At 39.1% G+C, this 17,456-nt stretch overlaps 1 protein-coding gene across 2 annotated transcripts in view; it reads left to right on the forward strand.

Annotated features, from left to right (window-relative positions):
- CACUL1 (CDK2 associated cullin domain 1) overlaps positions 1-17,456 on the forward strand; it is a 72,600-nt gene that overhangs the window by 21,421 nt on the left and 33,723 nt on the right. For both annotated transcript variants that reach the window (XM_027529407.1, XM_027529408.1), the window contains exons 2-3: positions 1,224-1,350; positions 2,444-2,546. In XM_027529407.1, coding sequence (XP_027385208.1) covers positions 1,224-1,350; positions 2,444-2,546 — 230 coding nt within the window. The remainder of the gene's footprint in view (positions 1-1,223; positions 1,351-2,443; positions 2,547-17,456) is intronic.

Here is a 17,456-nt window from a genome sequence, read left to right on the forward strand (position 1 = left end):
AACACAATAGATGTGACACAGAGATATGAGAAATATCTTGAACCTTAGTGAACCTAAAATTGGGAAATGGACTGGTGGCTCAGGCGATAAAGAATCTGCCTGCAATGCAGGAGACCCGGGTTTGACCCCTGGATCCGGAAGATCCCCTGGAGGAGGGGATGGCAACCCACTCCAGTATTCTTGCCTGGAGAATTCCACGGACAGAGGATGCTGGTGGGCTACAGTCCATGGGGTCACAGAGTCCGACATGACTGAGTGACTAACACTAATGTGATAGAAAGATGTCAGATCAAGACTTTGCTTTTCCTGGTACCACTGCCAGGGATTAGCTGTGTCCTCTTGGGGAAATCACCCTTCTGCTCCCAAGTTTCTGATAAACTCAATAGTAAAATGGCTGACCTAGTAGTTGTTCGCTCCTATAGAGACTCTACGATGCAAGTTACTTTAGGTGCTTCGGGTAGCCCTTCTCACTATTAGCGTTTCATTGCTGCGAAGTCCCCATCGCCCCTGGATTTCACAGTTAGAACAGGCTGTTATACAAACGCTTTGTTAAACCCATCCTGCGGGAATAAGAGCCAGCCAGCCGTTAGGAATGAGGTAAGCCTTCAATACACGGCTGGAGTTCCTCAACACTTTTCTGTTGGGCTTATCTGAAGGGTGGGATCGCGTGAGCCTGCATCACAGCCATTGTCATGTCCAGGAGCTCCTGGTGGTGCCATAAAATCTTGGCAAGTTTCTAGCACTCAAGCATTTGGAATTTAATCTCCACAGTCATTTCCTTAGGTAGATTTTCCCAGGGGTTTCTGTAAAGATTGATTAGAAGTTAAGTTTCCTAGAACTTTATTGCGATTCCTGAATAGGCCATCTTGTCGCATCATGGACAATGTGTATTTGAAGGTCAGTGCATGTTAGGAATGCTTCAGTCATCACAGAAAACCGCAAAGGGAACCAGAGAGAATTGCTTGTTTTGTTATTTTTAATGATAGGTAGATTTATGGTAATTTTTTTTCTCTTTTGTATAGTAATTTTTAAAATCATAATTAATGGCTGCTTAAATTCCCTGATCAGACTGGGCTTTTTGAAATTGGAAGTGAAATAATAATTGAGTTGTATTTAGGTGATAGATTGTCAATGTAAAATTAGAGGAATTTGAAAAACTGCTATGGTTTGTGTTTATTTTATATGTGGCACATAGTAATATTCATCTTACTTTTTACTTTTAGTAATGAATGTTATAACTATTGAAGATTATAAGAGCACATACTGGCCAAAATTGGATGGTGCCATAGATCAGCTTTTAACTCAGAGTCCTGGTGACTATATCCCCATATCCTATGAACAGATATACAGGTAAGTCAAGATTTTATTTGCTTGGATTTTAGAGGGTATATTGAGGTTCACAGCAAGTTGAATTATGGCAGTATGTATGCATATAATGTATGATATATACAGTGAGGCTCTATAAATTATTTATATTACACACTTGTGGATTGGGGGTTTTATTTGTACTTCTTACTTCAGAATTGGTTTTCAAATCAAGGTATTGTTAACCCTACCTCAGCCTGCCACCCCCACCAACACAATGCAGAAATTATACAGGTCAGTGAAAAAGGCAAAAAAAAAAAAAATTGTCCTTTCAGTGTCATGAGGAGGTGCTAGCTTGTTCTGTTGATGTTTATGATACACAAGTTTACCTATCTTTGGTGATTTTGTTTCCCAGCTCCTGGTAGGTGAAAGTAGCCACATTAGTGAGGACTGGGGTGGGATGTCAGATCAGCCCAGTCACAAGAGGAGGCAGTGACAGCTGTGCTGTTCTACACAAGTGAATCACAAAGACATTACATTGCAAACACTTTTGTGAGTTAGAAACTTCGGCTGTGCATCACTCTCTCTCTTCCTTATTTTAACATTCATTAATAGGACTTCCCTATTAGCTCAGACAGTAAAGCGTCTGGCTACAATTTGGGAGACCCGGGTTAGATCCTTGGATCGGGAAGATCTGCTGGAGAAGGAAATGGCAACCCACTCCAGTATTCATGCCTGGAAGATCCCATGGACCGAGGAGCCTTGTAGGCTGCAGTCCATGGGGTCGCAAAGAGTCGGACACGACTGAGCAACTTCACTTTCACTTTCAGTTTTCAGTGTCAAAGAGAGAAGCTGACTTTTAAGTAGTTCCCATAGTCAAATTCAGATTATTACCCAGTATTAGGTTATCTAGTTCTGATAAAATAGTTAATAGGATCCTCAGAAAGATTCTTTGTAGCTGGCAGTGCTGGCTCTTCCGTCTGAACACTGATTGGGGCAGGGTACATTTTTGTTGCAGTTGGTTACTTTGTTAGGCCCGAATTAATTCACCAGTGGTTATATATTGAGGGTATGCCTTTACCTTGGGCTGAGTTAAGTGCGTCATTGTTGATTTTTCTGTCTGCCCTCCTCCCCACAGTTGTGTGTATAAATGCGTGTGCCAGCAGCACTCGGAACAGATGTACAGTGATCTGATTAAAAAGATAACTAACCACTTAGAACGAGTCTCAAAGGAGCTGCAGGTAAAGAACTGATTGTATCGATTTTTGCTTCTTCAAATTGTCTCGTCTTGGGAATAGATTAATTTGGAAATTTAACATAAACTGTGGACATTTTTAGATTATGTGTATTTCCGACCTTAATTCCATTTATTAACCATGTCAGCATTTCTTTTCTTTAAAACCTTATTTGTTCTGTTAACCTCAGTCTTTGGTGACTTTTGTATTATGAACCTGTGTATTTTAATTTTTTCTGAACTTTGTTTTTATTGTTATCTTTGAAGCGTTATTTGCCTACCAGTTTCTAATATTTGCTAATATTAACAACTGAAGTTAGCATTTTATTGGTCAGCTCTACAGACGAACATCATCCCAGCTGTGAAATCTGGGGCAAGTTGCAGAAATATTTTGTTTAAGGAGGCACTTGGCTTCTTGATGGCTTGCTGGCCCTCCCGCCTCAGTGAAGTTTCCAGTGCTTGAAGGTCACGTACTATCTTTATTCCAGGGCCAGCTCACATTTTAGTTGCAGTGTAGAAATTGCAGGATGTGTAGAAGAGTCACGCAGCAGTAGATCACCGAGGTCCCCCCTCAGTCAGGATGTGCTTCAGCAATTCTGAAATACCCAGTTTCCAGCAAGTGCTGGGTTGCTATTTGGATACGGTTCCTCGCTTCCCTTGTGGTCTGAGGTGTCTTAGTTTTTGTTTACCCCAAACAGTTGTTGTACTAAGTAAAAGTAGCTTCTTAAAAAAAATTATAGTCAGAGTTGTATTTATCATAGCCAGATATATATTTTTCCTTTTGTCGGTATAAATTGTTTTTGTCATCTTTTTTGCCATTAAATACAAAATCTGTCTTTTTTGTCTTTTTAAACTTTTTATTTTGTATTGGGATATAGTTGATTAGCAAACAGTGTTGTGATAATTTCGGTTGAACAGCGAAGGGCCTCAGCCATACATACACGTGTAAATACAAAATTTTTATCCATTTAACAAATATATTTAGTACTGGGCATTGTATATGAATTACAGGTAAAACTTAAGACCTGTGCATTGTGGCTTTGAATGGTTTGCTTAATAATTCTTGACTCTACCCTCTCTGAATCCCCACGTCCAGTTTATTGCCAAATCCCATTTATGTTCTACTTCTGTCTTGGCTCCTGTCCACTTTCCATCATCCAGTCCAGGCTACGTCTTTTTAGGTGTGTTCTAAAATGCTCCTCTCAGTTGGTGCTTTGCCTCTACTTTTAACACTTCTAACTAGAATCTTGCACTTTAGAGTGACTGTTTCTAAAATACAGCTCTGATAATCATATTCCTGTTAGAATAACATCTAAGCTTCTTAACGGGATTTAGAAAGCCTTTCATTGTCTTGAATCCTGCTTGTTTCTGTAGCCTAATGGCTTTTAGGATGAGATGGTTGGATAGCATCACTGACTCAATGGACATGAGTTTGAGCAAACTCCAGGAGATTGTGAAAGACAGGGAAGCCTGACATGCTGCTGTCCACGGGGTCGCAAAGAGTCATACACGACTTAGCGACTGAACAGCAATAATGGCTTTTCTGTTCCTGAATTTATTTCAGTTCCTTGAACACTTTAGGTACTCTCTCACATCTTGGCTTTTCCCATGTTAAGTTGACTGCCTGAAACATTCTTCCTTTTCCTCTTCCCTCTTATATTTTCAGTCATTGTGAACTTAAGGTTCAAGCTGCAGCTCAGACATCGTTTGTTTTGGAAAACATTCTCTGATACCTTGTTCCCCAAGTCTGGGTTTGGGAACCCCTTATCTGTGCTTCTCTAGCACTGAGTATGTCATGGTAGTTCACTGTGTATTGTAATTTCTAGTTTGGCTGTTCCCTCTCCCCACACCCCCTGCCCCAGTAGTGTGTCCTGAGAGAGCAGAGGTGCATGTCTGTCTTCATTATTGTGCGTTAGTACCTTACCCAGTGTCTGATACGCACTAGCCATCACTTACTGAATAAAATGTATAGTGAATGAATGTTTATGAATATTTATTATCTCTTGGGTAATGAAAATTTTTCTAGTAGAAATCGGAGTTTGATCTTGTTTTTAACCTGAAATCTAGGTGATCTTCTGGGTGTAGGATATACCAGAGATTTCATTAGATCAGCAAAAAACTCATCTCAAAAAGGATCGTGTTATTAATACTCTTTTGCTATTATTGAAATAATATTAAATAGTCTTCTAAACAGAAAGCAAACCTTTCAGTTCAACTTATAAGGATAAAATGTATTACTTGTCTTATAAAAGTCATCTTTGAAATGTGAATTGGAAATTTTATAATACATTTTACACTTATGCTCTGACTTCGCGTGTGTCATTAATTTGACTGATAGAGTTCTGATTTGCCAAAGCTATTTGTCGTATTGCAGTTTCTGCTTGAGTAGATTTTTCTGGTACTTAATTTTGTAAGCACTGTAAGACTTTTCATTCTTACAATTAGAATATTACTGTAAAATATTTTTAAAGGTAGAGGGCCTTGTAGTGTAGTATCATCAAGCTCTATCTAACCGATAGTTTTGGAAGACCACTTGCTACAATCTCTGGCATAAATTTGCTTGATCAGTTATCGGTATCCCAAAGGTAACCTGTTACTTGCCCAGGATGGACTGTACAGGGACCTAATACCTGGGAGTCACTGAGGTTTGGAGAGTGAGTTTCTGTGGTTTTGGAGAGTGATCTCTGACTGTGTGTAGAGCTCCTTTATTCTTTATCACAAATGCACCATAGTTCATTGTCCCTTGCTTTATGGATGTACCTCAGTTTATTTAACCATTTTTTAACCGGTGAATATTTAGGTTGCTTCCAGTCTTTGGCTATTACTAACAGTGGTACAGTGAATAATCGCTCTTGTAAGTTTCATTGTGCTTTGATTTATTGCAGTTAACAGGTGCTACATTTTTTACAAATTGAAGGTGTGTGGCAACCATGAACTGAAGCAAGTCTACTGACGTCATTTTTCCAAGGACATCTGTTTGCGTAGTGTCTCTGTGTCACACTTTGGCAATTGTTGCAGTATTTCAAGCTTTCTCATTATTATTATATTTGTTATGGTGATTTGTGATGAGTGATATTATTACTTTAGGTTGCTGAAGGTTCAGATGATTAGAATTTTTTAGCAATAAAGCATTTTTTTTAACTAAAGTATGTACATTGATTGGTTTTTTTAAACTAAAGTATGTACATGGATTGGGTTTTTTTAGACATAATGCTATTATACACTTAATAGACTATAGCACTAGAAAACTAAAAATACGTGTGACTCTATTTATTGATAACTGCTTTATTGTGGTGGTCTGCAGTGGAACCTATAGTATCTCTGAGGTCTGCCTGCCATCTCATGTACTTTGTGCATATTTTGTGATTCACAAAAGTTGTGCCAAGTTATGTGCTCCCACTGGTTCGGTGTGTATCAGAATGCCTGTTTTCTCTACCATTACTAATATGGCATGTTAGGTAACTAAAGAATTTTTGCTTTGTATTAATATAGGCATAATTCTTATAAAAATTAAAATGTAGTCAAGGGTGATAGCTCTTGTGAGCTAGTATTAGGTGATAGCTAAAATTTTAAAAGCTATATTGATAAATATGCAGATAGTATACTATGTAAAACCAGGGAACTTAGTTTATTTTTAGAATCAATACATATCCTACTTTGAGTTCAGCGGCATGGGACTATGAAAAATCTTGTTTCGAAATGATCTCTGTTGTAAAATTGTTAAGTCAAACCATTATTAATAGCAGGATGAAGTGGATAAAAATATGGGGACCTGGGCTCTGGTCTCAACTCTTGCCCCTCAGCAGCTATTTGCCTCTTGATTAAGCATGCTGATATCATCTTGCAAATTTTCTCATTCTTAAAATGAAGTGGCTTTACCGAAATATCTGGTTCCTTTACTCTCAGGTCTAAGATATTTTTTCTTTGCTTGCTTCTCGGCCAGTGCTGCTTCATTCTTTTCTCAGGCTTAAACTCATTAGTGTCCACCTGTGTAAAATCTTCCTCACACCCTCTCATTTCCCTCAGACAAACAGAACGCCAGTGGAACTTTTTCTTCTGTGTACCCATAGCATCTTGGCAATAACAACTCTGTATTGTTCCTGCGTCCACGTCTGGACACCTGACAGCTCCTTCCTCCTTAGAAGGCAGGGACTCTGTCTTGTTTGTCTTTTTATCCGTAGTGCCTGGCACAGTTACAGCTCACCAAATGTTTGTCAAGTAAATGTTCGGCATCAGATTTGACCAGTGGGAAGAGTAGCATAATTAGTGACCACTAATCTTTATGTCTCTGGATGCCTGTTGTTGGTCAGTCTCTTAAGTCGTGTCCAGCTCTTTGTGACCTCATGGACTATAGCCTACCAGGCTCCTCTGTCCATGAGCTTTCCCAGGCAAGAACACTGGAGTGGGTTGCCTTTTACTTCTCCAGGGGATCTTCCCAGACCAGAGATCAAACCCACGTCTCCTGCGTTGGCAGGTGGATTCTCTACCACTGAGCCATCTGGAAAGTCCTAACTAGTTGTGTAGGCATTTTATTAATTCAGTTTTCACTTAATCCAGTATATCAATTTATTCAGTGTTGCAGGTGTGTGGCATAATCGTGATGCAATCTCTACTTTATAGAGACCTTAAGGACAGTTTTCATTTGGGACAGAACATGAGTGTATGCTCAGGTCCCTTGAGCCAGAAGAGTTCCGTTTGGGTGGAATGTTTTGTTTGCAGCTCTGAGTGTAGTAATGAAATGCTGTTATGAGCTAAAACAGGAGTGTGATATGAGGTGCATTTGGCAGATAATCAGAAATTTGGTGTTTGGATTAATATAATCAGTGAGTTGGACCTTTAGGGCATCAACCTCTTATCTTTCAAGAGCATCTTAAAATAACTACTGGTGTGTGTATGTTTACACTGTCAGAATGATTTATTTATTTCTATCGAAAGCCATATTGTATTGAAGGGACTGAAGAGTATATGAAATAATGTTTCATGTTCCCCAGTTATTGACTTAAAAACTATAGAATATTGGTTTTAGATATTTTAAAAGATTCTTTTAATTTGTCAAACCTAAATGTTTTAATCACAGCATAATCTGACTTGCTTGTTCTTGAAAAAATGTATTTTTGAACAATGACTTGACCACTTTGGTAAGTTAAAAACTTTTTTGTTGTTAAATTTATTAAATCACTTTCATAGCTAAACCGACTTAGTGTTCTACTTACTATTGTATTTTTCTTATGTATGTATCTATACTTTTTTTTTTTTTTTTTACTTAAACTACCAGATTGTTTGAACTGTGACCTATTTTGCATGTTTTTTTTTTTTAAAGTCGTTCTCCCGGACTTGTGCTTCACTCCTCTGTTCTTTAAATATGGGGATGAACATCTCTATTCTGTTTTTTTCCCCTATGTCTCCAAAGCCTCAAAATGTGAATTTACAGTTCTGATTTTTTGATATACCAAAATTGGTTTATTAGTTTAGTAAATGATATTCTTTCTGGTTAGTTTTAGAAAATTCTATTGAAACTTGTGGCAATCATTATACTTTACGTGATGGCTCAAACCAGCTTTTCCAAATGCCCATTAGACATTTTAACTTGTATTTCTCCTTTTGGATACTCCATATTCATGTATAAATTGAAATTCCTCTTCTCTCAAATCAGTTTTACTCTCAGGCTTGTTATTTCATATTCACCTTTGACTCCTTTTTTCTCCCTTACCTCTTATTTCCAGGTGCTAGTCAAGGTTGATAGAATACAATACTTTGATTTGTTTCTGTCCCCTTTTATTCCCACTGCTGTCATCTTTTTCCTTGTCATTGCTGGCTAGTGCCTACTGTAGTGCAGGACTCTCCTAACTGGTCTTCCTTTGTTCAGTCAGTTTTTTTTTTTTTGGACTGACTAATCTTGATACTGAAGCTGAAGCTCCAATACTTTGGCCATCTGATGCAAAGAACTGACTTATTGGAAAAGATGCTGATGCTGGTAAAGATTGAAGGCAGGAGCAGAAGGGGACGACAGAGGATGAGATGGTTGGATAGCATCACCGACTTGATGGACATGAGTTTGAGCAATCTCCAGGAGTTGGTGATGGACAGGGAAACCTGGCATGCTGCAGTCCATGGGGTCACAAAGAGTCGGACACGACTGAGCATCTGAACTGAACTGAATCTTCTAAAAATGCTAATTTTTGATGGGCATACTTTCTTATTCAAAAACATCAAAGATTCCCATTTGCTTTTCTTAATCACTGTTGATTTCTTAGCCAGTATAAAGTAACTGAGCTGGTCGGTGGGTTGTAGGGATCCCTAGTGGGGAACCTACTAGAGCTTGCTCTTTCCTATGCTAGTGTGCAGGGTGCTCTGGCAGGTGCAGCCATAGACGTATGATTGATAAGGCTGAGTCATTTAGACCAACTCTTCAGCTGAGAGCAGGGATAGGGACTTCCCTGGTGTCCAGTGGTTATGACTCCACCCTTCCACTGCAGGGGCACGAGTTCGATCCCTGGTCAGGGAACTAAGATCCCACATGCTTTGTGGCATGGCCAAAAAACAAAAATGTTAAAAAAAAAAAAAAAAGTCCAAGGAGCTAATTAAAAAGTGAAGAATTATAGGACCAAGATCTGGGAAAAGAAGGAAATCTGGAGACGGGAGACTAGCATTTGAGCCATTTCTCTGCTAGAGGCGCCTGTTTATTTGGGAAGAGTAGTGTCATATGCTATGCTAAGTCACTTCAGTCGTGTCCGACTCTGTGCGACCCCATAGACAGCAGCCCACCAGGCTCCCCCGTCCCTGGGATTCTCCAGGCAAGAACACTGGAGTGGGTTGCCATTTCCTTCTCCAATGCATGAAAGTGAAGTTGCTCAGTTGTGTCCGACTCTTCTCGACCCCATGGATTGCAGCCTACCAGGCTCCTCCATCCATGGGATTTCCAGGCTGAGAAATTTTATAAAACTTTGATGGGTTTATGAGGGTAGGGTGATAAAAATTGGGGTTCAGGTCCCACCAAACCTAAAGGATCACATCCCAGGTATACTAAGAATGGTCAGTTAGAGCTGTCATGGTAGCTGGCATTTGATTCCTGATGGAATGAAGATGGTGTGGATTTGCTAGCTCCTCTAGTGGCTTACCAGAAGCAAAAGTAAATTCTGTCTGTAGCAAGATAATTATCCTAGGCATCAAATTGTTTGCATAATTTTTCATAAGCAGTGTCTGATGTTCAGTCAGAAATACCTGGTTATATTAGGAGATGTGATCATGAAACGGAGAGAACCGATGGAATACATTTTTAGCCAAGAATTGGGAGAATTCATCACCAGTAGTTTCTCCTTTTGAGGAAATACTGGAGTGTTCTTCAGATAGAAGGAAAATATCCCTAGATGAAAACTTGGAGAGTCAGTAGGAGTGAAGGAAAACTGAGATATGAATTACATATCTCTGAATATATATAGGTCCCCAGTCCCTTGTCTGTAATTCCAAAATACAAAAAAAAAACTTTGAAAATTGATTTTTTCCCCCCTCTTAAATTTGGTGCCAAAACTCATTTGCAGTAAAACCTGGTTAAAACTCATGTGAGGAAGGAACTTAGTGGGAACCTACATATGTTTTCTCCCAGAAATATCAATAGGTTGATATTCCCATTCTCTACCGGATATTTTACAGAGTATATGGTTTATGTACCATCAGTTCAGTTCAGTCAGTTCAGTTGCTCAGTCGTGTCCAACTCTTTGCGACCCATGAATCACAGCACTCCAGGCCTCCCTGTCCATCACCAACTCCCGGAGTTCACCCAGACTCATGTCCAATGAGTCAATGATGCGATCCAGCCATCTCATCCTCTGTCGTCCCCTTCTCCCCCTGCCCCCAATCCCTCCCAGCATCAGAGTCTTTTCCAATGAGTCAACTCTTCGCATGAGGTGGCCAAAGTACTGGAGTTTCAGTTTTAACATCATTCCTTCCAAAGAAATCCCAGGGCTGGTCTCCTTCAGAATGGACTGGTTGGATCTCTTTGCAGTCCAAGGGACTCTCGAGAGTCTTCTCCAACACCACAGTTCAAAAGCATCAATTCTTCGGCGCTCAGCCTTCTTCACAGTCCAACTCTCACATCCATACATGACCACAGGAAAAACCATAGCCTTGACTAGACAGACCTTTTTTGGCAAAGTAATGTCTCTGCTTTTGAATATGCTATCTAGGTTGGTCATAACTTTCCTTCCAAGGAGTAAGTGTCTTTTAATTTCATGGCTGCAGTCACCATCTGCAGTGATTTTGGAGCCCAAAAAATAAAGTCTGACACTGTTTCCACTGTTTCCCCATCTATTTCCCATGAAGTGATGGGACCAGATGCCATGATCTTCATTTTCTGAATGTTGAGCTTTAAGCCAACTTTTTCGCTCTCCACTTTCACTTTCATCAAGAGGCTTTTTCTAAATCTGAAAAGCTGTAAATTGTAGCACACTTCTAGTCCCAGGAATCTTGGGTGAAAAATTGTGAACCTGTTGTCAATCAAAAGGGAGAAAGAGATGTCTGGGGCACATTGCACAGATGAAAGAGGCAGGACAAATAAGACAGTAAGTTGGAAGAGTTGTAGGATGAGAGCATTTGAAGGTCATTTTGGCTTCAGGGGAATTGTTAGAAGTGGGAGTGGGAGGGAAGATGAGAGTGGTTTTTGAATATTTAGCTCAGCTAACATTTAGTGTCCATATGCCAGGCATTGTGCTGGATGTAAAGGATACAGTGATGAGTAAGATGGGTTTATTCTTTGTGATGGTCATTTTAATATACTGGAGTGTGGTGAATAGCATGATAGAGGTTTGAAATGAGTCACAAGTCTTACTGATTTTCCTCCCTTGTAAATTGTCTCAGATTTATTCCCTGCCACGTCCCTAGTTTATTTAGGTCTTCATTCATACTTGCTCAAACAATAGAAAAAGATTTCTGGTTCATATCTTGACCTTGCACCCTCCCTCTATCCATTTTGTTTATTTTTTAGACTTAGCATGTCATTCATTTTCTTAACCTTTTGCTTCTTCGTTTGCCCAAAGAACAAACACCATCCTGCTTAAAAAGAATTTCAAGGCTCCTTGCACCTGAACTTAGCAAGATAGTGTAAGAGTATTTTGCTTTTAAAATTTAGATGGTGGTGGTGGTGGGGTCAGGGGTTGTCTTTTTATCTTTGTGTGTTTTCTTAATTCCTTTGGCCGCTGTTTCTTTCCTCCTTCCCTTTCTGCAGAGGGGGCATTCTCCTTGTCCCCTTGTTAGGGTTTGCCGCCCTAGCACTTTGTGTTGCTGCTAGAGTCCTTAGTTTAGCACTTGGCATATATTTAGTTACCAGCAGGAAGTCACCTTTGCAATACTGAGAGCTTCTTAAGGGCAAGGATCCTAACTTACTTTGTTTTCCTTGGCCTGTTGTGGTCTTGAACTAAGTACTCATTAGGTAGGGTTTTCTTGGTGGCTCAGTGGTAAAGAATCTGTCTGTCAATGCAGGAGATGTGGGTTCAGTCCCTGGTCTGGAAGATCCCCTGGAGAAGGAAATGGCAACCCACTCCAGTGTTCTTGCCTGGAAAATTCCATGGAGAGAAGAGCCTGGCGGGCTACAGTCTGTGGGGTCGCACAAGAGTCAGATACAATTTACTGACTAAATAAACAGCAACAACAATTCATTAGGTAAATATGCTGGTCTTGATTCTGTTAACCAAATGTTCCCAATCAAGAGTATACTTCTCAATCCTGTTGAAGTTAGACTTGGCTAAGTGCATTGGCTTGTGAATTGTAAGAGAAAGTGTGTTCAGTGAGGCGTGCACCCCCCAAAGATCTGAAGCCTTTAAGATTGGCAGTGTAATTTTCCATGTTTCCCTTCTCTGCCCAGTGCTCTAGATGGTAAAGCCTCCTGTAACCTGGATCCCTAAGTGAGTATAGCGTGGAGCTATACTCAAGATGGGCATGAAACAAGGGAGAAATAAAAGTATGCTGTATGTACTTTTTTCCTCTTTTAAACACAATAAAAAATTATTATATTTTTATTGAGATACAATTCGCATACCCCGACATTCACCTTTTTGAAAGTTATAACTCAGTGGGTTTTCGTGTGGACGCAAAGTTGTGCAACATCACCACTAATGTCAGGACATTTTATTCACCCCAGAAAGAAGCTGGCGCTTATTAGTAGCCAGTCCGGCATCTCCACTCCTCTCAGCCACTGGCAGTAACTAATCTACTTTCTGTCTCTGTGGATTTGCCTATTCTTTATAGAAATGGAATTAGTCAATATGAGGCCTTCGGTGTCTGTCTTAAATAACTATGTAGCATGTTTTCAAGGTTTATTTATGATTATAGCATGATGCTTCATTCTTCTTTTTGGCTGGATAGCATTCCATTGTATGGTTATATCACAGTTTGTTTATCTAAGCTCTGTTCTGTTGAGTTACTGAGGTTTGGGGAGTTGTGTTTTGACTGATAAAATCAGCACTTGAATTGATGATATCTAGAAGATTCTGTTTTCTGTTTTGCCCTGCTACCATTTGGATAACTGAACTGCATGGGTTTGACATCCTTTACTCTTAAAACTGCTAACAAATGGAACCTGATTGTCTTTGTGTTTAAAAATCAGAGCAAGAATTGCTTTGCCATTTGTGTTTTGTCCAGTGGATGGCAGCATAATTCAACTAGTTGTCATGAGTGTCGTCCTGTGAAATTTTGTGTATTTTTTGGAGGCTATAATTTCTATAGCTGTTGAACTACAAAGTGTATACATATATTCTACAACTATGCAGAAAGGTTAACAGATTTTTAGATAATAAGAACAATGTCTGTTACCCTTTCTGCATAGATTTCAAGTAAGGTAGCTGTTACTGCCAACTGGTAAGTAACTCTTCCCAAGAAGTCTTTCCGAATAAGTTATTTGGAGATCTATTTTTAAGTACAAATTAGAACTTAAAGTAGTTGTTATAGCAAAGTTTTTCTTATCTCAGGGAATTTGCCAGTGAGACGCCTTAACCCTTGTTCAGTCTATAGGCTTGCGTTCAGACCATAGTTCTAATATGCTTACCACCATCCTTTGAAGGCAAGTCTGTGTTTTCTTTTCATTTGTCCTAATAGGACCACCAGGCCCCAAAGAGATCCAGTAAAAGCGCTTACTAAGTTGATAAAGATAAAAAAAAATGTGCTTGCCTTATAGCTGAGATTTCTAGAACCGTCTGTTACAGTTAAAAGAGTTAACTTGGAAAATGGATTTGTGATGAGCAGGAGAGTCAAATCACTTAATAATAATTATTTGCAGTTGTTTATTATCAGAGTGTACAGAGTACCTTGATGAGTTATACTCTTTTTAAAGTAAACTTTTTGTTTTAAGACAGAGTTATGTACTTAAATTGGAAAAGATAAGAAAAAAGGTTTACTTCAAAAAATAAGCAAATATGTAGAAGTGATCAGATCATTTTTGTTCATCGTTCAAAGAGATGAGGGGTATAGGACATTGAAAAGTCATCCGAGTCCATCTGACTTCTTTGGATATTTTCACTATTATGTAATCCTTGAACCTTTTGTAACTGTTTTTTGTTGTTCCCTGGTAGCTCAGTTGGTAAAAAATCCAGCTGCAACACAGGAGACCGGGGTTTGATCCCTGGCTTTGGAAGATACCCTGGAGAAGGAAAGAGCAACCCACTCCAGTATTCTGGCCTGGGAAGTCCCATGGACAGAGTAGCCTGGTGGGCTACAGTCCATGGGGTCTCAAGAGTCAGACACGACTTATTGACTAAACCACCACCTGTCAGTTAAAAAACTGAGATTAGAACCTAGGTTTATCTCACTGTTGTGTGGGTAAGCTAAAGGAATCCAGGAATACAGAGGCTTGATTTTAATTCTGTTTAGTGTTCAGATCCAAATAGTATTTGAAAAATAAAGACAGTCTTTTTTTTTTTTAGAAATACGTGAGAAAGAAATCTCCATATAATGGTAACAGTAGTAATAGTAGCAGTTGACTTTGAAGTTAAGAGGCCTAAACAAGAAATGTCTTCCACCGTCTGTTAGACTCCGTTTATTTTTTACTGTTGTTTTTAATTAGAAAATCATCCTTACAATTTGTATTAGGAGCATCTAATATATACATTATAATTCTTAATAGCTCCTGAGACTCATTTACCTTGTACATATCTTACAATTTTTTGCATATTTTACTGTGGAAGCAATATCTGCACGTTGGAAATGGGAATGGATGAGAATATAATACTAGACGGATGTATTGTGTCTGTTTGGAAAGAACTTCCGTTTGTATGTAGCATCTGTCGGTCTCAGGTGTAGCCTTGCTTCTGGGTCCTTGAGAAATCCGGCTGTCGGCAGCATGGAAGTGCTCTGCAAAGTCACGGATTAAGCTAGTTAGACCAAGTACATTACATGCTCTTCTTTTTTGCTAAAGTTATTCATAGAGAGGCAGATTGAAAAGAGAAAAAGGAATTTTTGATTCAGAAAATATTAAGACAGCATTCAGGGCCCTTTGTATGGCATCCAAAATGCTGAAGTCCTGCTTGGTAATAGAAGGGATAAATGTTAAAAGATGAAGGAACTACTTGAAAATTTTTAGCATTTGTTTGACTTTAAAAACCCCATCTTTTTATGCGTGTTGCCAACCTTTTCTTCTAGATCGTCACGTGTATTAATCATAGTTACTTTAAAGTGCGTAAGATAGTTTCAGCTTGTGTGCATCTCTGTGTCTGGGCCTATTGGCCATTTAACTCTTGACAGTGGGTGTGTTTTCTTGCTTTTTTGGGGTGTTTCTAATTGAATGCTGGACAGTGTGTATGGAAACAATAGTAGAGACTGGCATAAATGATTTTATGCTTATTACTAGTGGGCCTGCCGCTCTTCTGTTGGGCTCTTAGTGTGAGGAGTTGAGTCAGTCATGTTAGTAGTTGAGTTGGATTTGAGTTTTATTGTTTCAGTAGATAAGGCCTCAGACTCTCAAACAGTGCACTGTGACTGTTCTTAGTGTGAATCAGGAGGGGTTGGACATTGTAGTTGTAAAACATGGTGACGTCAGGTCTCTGAGCTCAGAAAATTGATTTTGTAGGTTGACCAGCTTTTTCTTATCAGGGCAGGACTGATGTTCTCTGGTGGCTTTTTGCATTCTAAGTGGAGTTAGAGCTTCACTGCTAGACTTTAATAACTTCATAATCACTGAATTCGATAATCAAGAAGCTCTTAAATTAAAAAAAACAATTCACCTATAGTCTTAATGCTAATGTTAAAATGTTAGTGTACCATATTTTTACTGATTTTGGTATAGTTTGCAGCTGCAGTGTCCCTGTGTCATGCAGTAAATGCCTTGTGTCAGTGAGTGCTTACTGTTCCACCCTCCCTTGGATCCCTTAGACTTCCTTCCTGTAGAGCACCTCTCTTTCCTTTGAAGTGGTCGAAGATAGAGTTTTCTAAGTGCTTAACCGCTGCTGGGCCAGCTGTCTAAAGAATCCCCTGAAGTTCTCATTAAAAATACACACTCCTGAAGAGTTTCTGAGTCTGGACTTTGGATTGGAGTGTGGCAAAGGAATCTGCATCATTAATAAACCTTTCAGGTGCTTAGGAGAGCGGTGGCCTGGGGAAATGTGTCGTGATTCCCAAACCTGGACTCTCTTCAAGCTAGGAGTGGTGTGTCTTTTGGTTTAAATGTAAGATTGTATTGTTGCTGAAGACACACAACACATTTGCACCACTGCAGTGCCAGTCTGGAGTAGGAGTACTGTGCATACCTGGATAATACAAATAGCAGAGCTTGGTTTAAGTGTCTAGTGAAGAGGGACTGATGAAGTAGACACTGCTAGGGCCAGATAGTCATTATAATTACATTGTAGAAATGTATTTGATCTGGGAGGTGTTAATGAGTATATATAGCACAGTGATAATACTAGATTACAAAATTCATTCCATAAAAACACATACACACAGAAGAACAGAAGAAAATGTTGATGGTAGTTATCTACCATTCTTGGTAGTGGTTATTTTTCTATAATTGCATTTTTGATTTTTAGAAATTTCAATGAATATGTATTACTTCCAACAAACATTATGTGTTAGTGGCCTTGTTAGGTTTATTACATTCTTCCTTTCCTTCCTTTCTACCTCCCTATTTCATTATAACATATGAAAGCTATTTATTTGAAGACAACTATGTTGTTTATGAACATAAAAGCAGGTACTCTTAGATTTTATTTGTGTGTATCTTTCATTTTGGTGGGATGGGAACAGGGTGTGGATAGAAGAGGAGGGATATAATTATTAAGTTCTGGAACTTGTATTTTACATTTGTAGTATCCAGTTTGGTTGCCACTAGTCACATGTAACTTACTAAATTCATTTCAAGTGCTTAGTAGTCACACGTGGCCAGTGGCTGCCATACTGGACATGACCGATACGGGACATTTCCATCATCAGGAGATTCTTCGGGGCAGTACTGACCTAGATTGTAGTATATTTGTCTGTTGGCGTCTAGTGCTAGTGTTCCCGACTCTGTGTGACCCTTTGGACTGAGGCCTGCCAGGCTTCTCCGTCCATGGCATTCTCCAGGCAGGCACACTGGAGTGGATTGCCATTTTCTCCTCCATGGTATCTTCCCAACCCAGGGATTGAACCCAAGTCTGGTCGCCTGCATTGTAGGGCAGACTCTTTACCTGTTGATCCATAGGGGAAGCCCTCTATTGGCTAGTAAAATTATGAAACAAGTCATGCTGTTCTAAAAATTAATATACATCTAATTAGAGTAACTGACCAGACTTTCCTATCTAGCTTTCAAAATTAAGTTAACTGAGGAATATACTTAGTAAATATATGTGTTTATGTATATTGATATTTAGCAGCTTTGTTCTATAAAACAAAGTGTCAAAATTATTTTGTTTTTTATGATGATATTTGATTATCTAATTCTACCTTTTTTTTAAACTTA

The sequence above is a fragment of the Bos indicus x Bos taurus genome, chromosome 26 (assembly GCF_003369695.1).
Source record: "Bos indicus x Bos taurus breed Angus x Brahman F1 hybrid chromosome 26, Bos_hybrid_MaternalHap_v2.0, whole genome shotgun sequence".
Taxonomy (NCBI): Eukaryota; Metazoa; Chordata; class Mammalia; order Artiodactyla; family Bovidae; genus Bos; species Bos indicus x Bos taurus.